Source organism: Limulus polyphemus, unplaced genomic scaffold, assembly GCF_000517525.1.
Source record: "Limulus polyphemus unplaced genomic scaffold, Limulus_polyphemus-2.1.2 Scaffold2076, whole genome shotgun sequence".
In the NCBI taxonomy this organism is placed as follows: domain Eukaryota; kingdom Metazoa; phylum Arthropoda; class Merostomata; order Xiphosura; family Limulidae; genus Limulus; species Limulus polyphemus.
Genome location: NW_013667686.1, coordinates 130816 through 139157, shown reverse-complemented (window position 1 = coordinate 139157; position 8342 = coordinate 130816). Strand labels below are relative to the sequence as shown.

At 35.2% G+C, this 8342-nt stretch overlaps 1 protein-coding gene across 4 annotated transcripts in view; it reads right to left on the bottom strand.

Moving 5' to 3' along the window:
- LOC106465858 (filamin-A-like) overlaps positions 1–8342 on the bottom strand; it is a 64297-nt gene that overhangs the window by 32431 nt on the left and 23524 nt on the right. For all 4 annotated transcript variants that reach the window (XM_022393810.1, XM_022393813.1, XM_022393814.1 and 1 more), the window contains exon 2: positions 6252–6641. In XM_022393810.1, the coding sequence (XP_022249518.1) occupies positions 6252–6641 (390 nt within the window). The remainder of the gene's footprint in view (positions 1–6251; positions 6642–8342) is intronic.

Genomic DNA, 8342 nt, shown 5'->3' with positions numbered 1-8342 from the left:
GTAAAAGCTTGTGTCGCTTAAGTTTCGTCGGTACGAAGTTACGGAAAATCAATTAAAAAAAACGGAGACGTAACAACTGGTTAACTGATTGTTTTCTTCTGTAATAAGGTTGTTCAAGTTCTGACTGGATTCTCTCTTAACTACATAATATTACTCTTGACACCATGTTGTAAAAGGTTCTATTGTTGGTTCTTTTGAATTATTTAGTATAGAAAAAAGAATGTATAGTCCATTCCATCCATAACTCTATTTAATCATCAAAACACTGACTAATTAGCTGACTTTAACAGACAAACTGACTAACAAAAATAATAATTCACTTCTTTGGACTCAAGGTAATTTACTAAAGAACGAAAGAATCAGTTATCATCTACTCTAGCCTAACGTTTTCTACTGCTGAAATCGTTTCCAAAAATTGTTTAAATGTTCTAGTCATTAAGCCACACACTCATTCCTGATGTTAGACCTTCTTCTGGATGGTCAACAGTACAAAAGTCTAAGCTCATAAAATAGTCTACAACAATATAAAGAGTTGGATTAATTACCGCCTTTTGTGGGGCTCCTGTGCTGTAAATAAATGGTTCTGAATATTCATTATTTACGTTTCATTTGATTTGTCTGTTTTTTTGTGAAGCATGTTATCCACCAAACAAATCTGAGACTTATGTTGAGACTGTGCAGCTTATACAGAGGATTGAGTAAGTTATAGTAGAATAGTTTTCAATACACAAAGCGGTAAGTCACGTGACAAACACAGTCAGCATGCATCTGAACTACATTTTAACATTGTTGGCATCGCATAGGTAGTGTGATTCTACCACAAATTGATTGCGTTTGAGAGGGGTGTGTAACATTTCTTTAAGAACTCTGATCATAAAGATGTGTTCAGATCAAGAATACAAAACTACCACGATTAAGATATTTTTTGTATTTAATAATATTGGAAAACAGGGTAATATGATTAGCTTAGGCCATCAGGACCATCCAGAAAAAGACCTGCAACAATCCATACCCTAGACATTGTGTGGAAAGTGAGACATCAATTAAAAGGTTAAAGTCCACGAACGCAAATGTAAGTGATAAAAGCCACCTACGTGTTCCAGGCAACAGTACATAGGATAATCAAGAAGGATCTTCATCTTGAAATAAGGCCAACAATGTAAGTGTTTAGCTTGATTAGCTTGAAACGGGTATTAACGCTATTTCATATGGAGACATGCCAGCCAAATGGACTTCTGTGCGATCTAAGTATTGAAACTGGTGCTGTAGGATAGGAGTGGTGTGCTTTGGCTACGCCAGTGCATTTATTAAGTTGGTTCCATAAACATAACATAATATTAAAGGACAACAAGGGACCTTTTGGTACATCTAAGTTGTCCTATCCACTTAAATCTCTCTTCCCCCCCCCCAAAAAAAAACATCTAAAAGCCAGCCCTTATTGTTAAAATATTTATCAAGGTTTCTTTAATTTCTTTTAAATTAACTGCATCACCACATTCAAAAGCAACACATTCCAGAGGCTAACCACCCCTGTTAGAAAAATAAAACTATTAGCTGAAGATAAATCCTACCTAGCCAAAACTTATATTTGTGTCCCCAAGTCTTGCTAATCTCACCATTAAATATGAAAGAAATAATATATCGACACAATCAAATCCTTTAACAAACTTAAACACCTCATACAGATCCTCTCCAAGTCGTATTTTCAAGAGAAAACACATTCAGAGATTTTAGCCTATGCTCATGTGATAACACTTCCATCCTAAGTATCATCCTAGTAACCTTCCTCTAAACCCTTTCTAACAATTCAACATTCTTTCTGGGGTCAGAGTGTTTATATATTGTGTTAAAGTGATTTTCACTATTTCTATTGATTATAATAGTACAGAACAGGAATTAAGCTTGTTTTCACAGCTTACAAAATGTTCTGAATTTGTAATTCAACAATGGGAACCAGGTATGATAGTCCTTATAAATAAGGAAACCTTCTGGGTTATCCCAAGTCGACCTGTCTTGTTTGGTCCTACTAGCTACAAAACTTAAGGAGAACAAAAAATTCACAAGTACACAAAGTGAATTAACATGGAGTAGAAAAAGCCAAACATTAACTAATCAGTATTAAGTTGTGTATTTGGTTCTAACCTTTTATGATGAGACTTATGTGAATACATGGAAAGCAAAACTTTTTATATTTGGGTTAAATGTCATGAAAAAAATGAAACAATTCGTATTGTGTGAAACTGAATTATGACTGAAATAATTCAGTAATTTTCTCAGTATAATACAGAATTTTACAGTATCATACAATACGAAAACTAGGCTAAACCTTTTGTATTGAAATATTTGGATTTGTAAAAATCCGGGCTAGTGTCCAAGAACGAACATTATGTTGCGTTTAAAACGTTCTGTGTAGATTAAGTATGTATGTAAATATTTATTTTAAATTGGTTAAAAAATTCACATTCTTTAGTGAATCTAATTACAAGGTTGTTGTTTTTTCTATTTTCTTAATATATCTCAGCCAGCTTATTGCAAGTGGAAAAGGGTTGGGCTTTTCGTTTCATAACTCTGACAAAGTTTAAGACCTTACCATCAGTCAACTTTTGCCATGTAGCATTACAAAGTCTATGAGGTATATTGGTAAATCTAGACCCATTTCACGTGTAACTTTCAGTTTGTTACTTCCTAAACTTGATCTTTTCCTCCGTTTGTTTTCAATCAAATTATTGTCGAGTCAGTAGGAACCCAGAACTACGTGATCTTCAATTATGTAAGTCGACCTAACATTTAAAACTATATAACCATGGGCGTCCACCAAACATTCAAAACTATTGGTCAATTTCAATATTGCAGTTTAAGCTACTTTTAAAAGCTTCTTCAAAGCTTTCAAAACTATATGATCATTGGCGTCCACAGAAGTTTTTCCATTACAGTCTGCCCCCCAGTGGCACAGCGGTAAGTCTGCGGACTTACAACGCTAGAAACCGGGTTTCGATACCCGTGGTGGGCAGAGCACAGATAGCCCTTTGTGTAGCTTTGTGCTTAATTTCAAAACAAACCATTACAGTCTGGGGAATAGGAAAGTTCCCACAGTTAGATTTGATGGGTTTAATATTAAGTAAGGGTAGTTTAAGCCATCCTGCAAATGTGCAGTTATATATACTCCATATATACTCTGCAAGACCGCGTCGGTCTCTTTGGTTATCTGAGTAAGATTTGCCATTTTCAGTATCCAAGAAGCCGCCATGGTAGTGACTTTTTTCAATATTTATCTATAGACTAGGTATCTAGAGATTTTAAGAAAATCTGCTGACAAACCTGGCGACTTTCATCAGAATTGAAAATTAAGTGTGTGAGTAGTGTAAAACTGTGAAGTGAATAGAAAAAAACTTGTAAATTCATATACATATGCTGAATGAATAAAGCAAGAATATGTTTCTCATTTTCCGAGGGGGGGGAGCAGTGCGCCCTTGTATTTAACATATTAACTTGAATTATTCTTTTGAGAAAATAATTAATCGATCATGTGAATGAGTTCGTTAAAAAATGCTTCCCCACTGGCACATCGGCGTGTCTGCGAACTTACAACGCTATAAACCAGATTTCGATACCCGTGGTGAGTAGAGCACAGAAAGCCAATTATATAGCTTTGTGCTTACCTATAATAATTAACAACGACAAGGAAACGTATACGTTTTAAAAACTTACTGTCTTCAGCTCATAAATAATCAAGCAAAATAGAAGTCATTGTTAATCCTAGCTATAACCAACGGAAAAACGTATAACTCCACCCAAGAGTTGTTATTAAGTTCTTTTACGATGAAAGTTATATGACTACATGAACAAATATTTAAATTTGGGTTAGGTTATCTTGACCCAGTGGGTTAGCGGCGGCAGCTTTTCGGACTACCAACACTAAAATCCAGGATTCGAGTCTCCGCGGTAGACAGAATGCAACTAGCCCATTGTGCACTAAGAAAACAAAAACAACATTAAGTATTATGAAAAAATAAAACAAGTCATATGTAAAAGTGAACTATGATTGATTTGTTTGTTGAATTTTGGGCAAAGCTACTCAAGAGCTATCTGCGCTAGACGTCTCTGATTTAGAAGTGATAGACTAGAGGGAAGCCAGCTAATTAACATCACCCACCGCCAACTCTTGGACAGCTCTTTCTTTTGTTTGTTTGTAGTTAAGCACAAAGCTACACAATGGGCTATCTGTGCTCTGCCCACCACATGTATCGAAACCCGGTTTCTAGCAGTGTAAGTCCGCAAACACACCGCTGTGCCACTGGAGGGCGACAGCTCTTTCACCAACGAAAAGTGGGACTGACTGTCAGATTATGACGCCACCACGGCTAATAGGGCGAGCATGTTCAATGACTGGGATTTGAACCCGAGACCCGCATATTGCCAGTCGGGTGGCTCCTAACCACCAGGCCCATAAGCGCGTACAAATGGACAAAAATTAATTGGTCAATATTTAAACAGTAATAACTTTGAATCTACCGTCTCTAAAATTATCTAATGAATTAATTACAGAACTATTACCACTCACTTTATTGATCAAAATTTTTTTATATTATTATATGTTTCAATATTACCGATTAAGCCTATTTACCACACTAGTAACGCATAATTACGGTAAAAAAAATAACAACAACAAAATTAATCAATCAGGAAATAATTATAACAACCTAAATACATGTGACATAAGACAAGTAATATACAGTAGACTATACTATTACACAACAAAAGTTTACGCTGAAATTCATTTTCCCGAATCCGCGCCTGAGGAGATTTAACTTTTGTCATAATTATTTGGGATTTAAAGATGTCGAACTTCTATTAAAATAATAAACATTATTTTAATACACAAAATCAGCAAAAAAGAAAACACAATCTCAATGACATTATATTTTTGATTATATAATTATTAGTTTTAAGTTTTTAAGTTTTTTTCTGTTACTTTGCTGCTAAGCACAAAGTTACACAATTGACTATCTTTGAGTTGTCCACCGCGGGTATCGAAACACGATTTTTAGCTTTATACGCCCTCAGATATATCGCTGAGTTACCAGGGGGAACAGCAAATTTGGCAGCTAATACAATGCACTTAAAAACGTAATATTATATTCATGCCTCCCTCTCCTTTTTTTTTGGCTTGGCATGACCTGGTAGTTATGGCGCTCGATTCGCAATCTGTGGGTCGCGGGTTCGAATTCCAGTCACCGAATATGCTTGCCCTTTCAGCCGTGGGGGCGTTACAACATTACAATCAATCCCACTATTCGTTGATAAAGAATAGTCGAAGAGTTGGCGGTGGATGGTGCTGACTAGCTGCCTTCCCTCTCATCTATCACTGCTAGATTAGGGACGACTAGTGTAGATAGCCCTCGTGTAGCATTCCACGAACTTCAAAAAGAAACAGCCCTCTTTTTTTTCGGGGGGGGGGGCTAATATTGCATAGGCCTACATTTGAGAGTATGTTCTATAAATCCAGGAAAACATTACATTGGTAGTAATGAATCCAGTAGTAATAAAAATTGCACCTGCAGAAACAATTCAAGGTGATATTTCGAAAAGAAGAGGATATCATTTTTAGGACGTTTCATTACTTCCTTCTTTGCACTATTACAGTAGCAATATTTGCTGAACACCACAGTTTAGAAGTATCAGGACATTAAGTTTAATCTGTGAAGTGAAAACATATGACTTGTTAAACTAAGTTTATGGATTAGCTTCGGATACTTTTGAATGATGGAATTTTACTGTACCTGACATGGCGCACACCGAACTCTCAGGTTTAAAATCTAGGCACTTTAACTGCTAGGCCATGCCTGGCCCGTTAAGATTAGTTTCACATTATTGTTTAATAAGAAACAAACGAACATAAACAGTTGTTATGAGTAGAGATACCAGAGCACATTTATTTGTTTCTGAACAAAAAGCTATATTATGGGCTATCTGTGCTTTGCTCATCACGGTATCGAAATCGGACTTGTAGCGTTCTAAGTTCTCAGACTTACCGCTGGAGAGCGATAGGGTATCACAATCGTAATTAACTCTAAAAAACGATTAATATTATCTAAATATTTTACTAGAAAAAATTTTTAATCAACAATTATGAAAAATAACTGTTTTAATAGTTAAACCGATTTTATTTAAATTTTCAATCTTTCCAGTTTTATTTTGTAACAAACTCCATTGCTTTTAGCCTAAAGAATAATTTCACAAGAAAAACTTACCAATGTTAACAATTTTTATTCCTTCATCTTCTTCCAAAAATTTCAACGCAACAGAAACGTTTTCCAGTTTTTGAGATCGAAAACATGTTTTCTTGTTGTGCCTAGGCAACTTTTTTCCAGAAAGTACTTCAATTAAGCCGATCAGCTTTAGACCATCAGACAAGTCCGTTTCCAAGTTGTTAATAACTTTGTTTATACTCTTTAAGTGTTCATTAGCCCATCTCGTAAAAGTGTTCTGTTGAATCCGTTTCCATACTGCGTCTTCTGCTAGATCACGTTCCATCTCGTCTTCCTCATCTTCATAGCTTATACCCGATTTTTCGTCAACAGACTGCATGTTTGAAGCGATTTCAAACTTCTTGTCACTAGCTTGCAAATTAGAAGCGACACCTAGTGTTAAAATATATATAAAAGTCAACTCATGATGTGAAGGGTGTAAAAGAAAAAAGCAATGATACAACGTTTCACCTGCTTATTGTTATGTGCAATTTTTTATATTTTTTTTTACGATTAATGATACTTTAAAACTTTCGGATATCTGCTTTTAACTTTCCTAACTCATTGCGTCGATACGATTGAATAAAAGACAACACATACGATGCCATCCAGAACAGAGCGGTAATGACATCATACGTCACGCAACAGAAGTTTACATTACGTAGTTATTGTTGACTTCTGGTTGATCGAGAATATGTTCTACTGTAAATAAATCACAATCGCTGTCTTGGAATTTCGTTCCTTTACTTAGGTGATGTTTAAATAAGACATGAAAGGCTTTTATTAGAGCGGCTTACGTTTCTAGAAGTAGAAAAAATACTTACGACTTCCATCAAATTCTAGTTTTAATCAAGTTTTTAGACACTACTGATAATTTTAATACTGTTGTGAATTCAAAGTCACTTTCGTTGATGCAGAGAATGCTATGCCTCTTAGCGAGTCTATTTTTAACTTTCTACCAAAAAACGGATGCACCGTTGTTGTGCTAAACTTATTGACAGGACTGGCATCAGTGTCCTTGCAGCCCTAAGACTACTTAGGGGACCTCAAGCTGTAGTTACCTAATGGACAATTTAACCATATCAGAGATGTTGAATTATTTTGTTTTAATTCAAACATATAATTCAATAATTCTATTCAGTTGCAGAAGGAACATTTTCATATCGAATTATTAATCTTAAAGCTTTCATGTATAAAAAATGTTTATTTTATGCCATTTAACATGCAAATTATGCGTCTGACATTCCGCATAACATATTTCTAACTGTAGGTGCGAATTAGTTTAGTCAAATGGTAACACTATCAAGAGTTTGTTTGTTTGTAATTGAGCACTAAGCTACACAATGGGCTATCGAAACCCGGATACTAGCGTTGTAAGTCCGCTGTGCCACTGGGGGGGGGGGGGCATCTCTAAAAGAACACATAATAGTTTTCCGTGGTGGGAGGACTGTTGTAAATAAAGCTTGTATGGAACAGGTGGCAAGTGATTCAGGAGAAGATAAAGATAAAATGATCGATAAGAGAATTAACCAAGCAATAAAATCAAACTTAAGAAAGAGGAATAGAATAAATATATTAAATATTTACAAAATAAAAGAAAATAGAACTTTAGTGCTGTGAAAAGAAAACTGAGAAAGCAATAAATGCAAGAAAAAATAGGTGCACTTGATTTCTGAAGTACACTGGAAGAAGCAACAGTTGATAATGAACTGAAAGTAAACGACAGACAGTACAGAACAAAGAATATCAAAATAGAATATGAGGATTTTGTGCAATTTCAAGAAACAAATATCGAAGATATTAACAAAATACCAGATTTGCACATTTTGGATATTGGTTCATGGCCACAATTATAAACCCCAAAAGACAAGTTACTTTAGCCATCATCATTGCTGCCATTATCACACACACACACACACACACACACACTTGTGATTGTAGCACTACTAATATTTTACTGCTTCTGATGCCTATCCTTGTTACGTATCTGAGGATGAGCCAATCATTGCTGCACAACAACAACAGTTCAACCTGATCTTTGTTTTTATATTGTGTTATATAGTACTTTAATGAAATTAAGAAATAGATTAAACC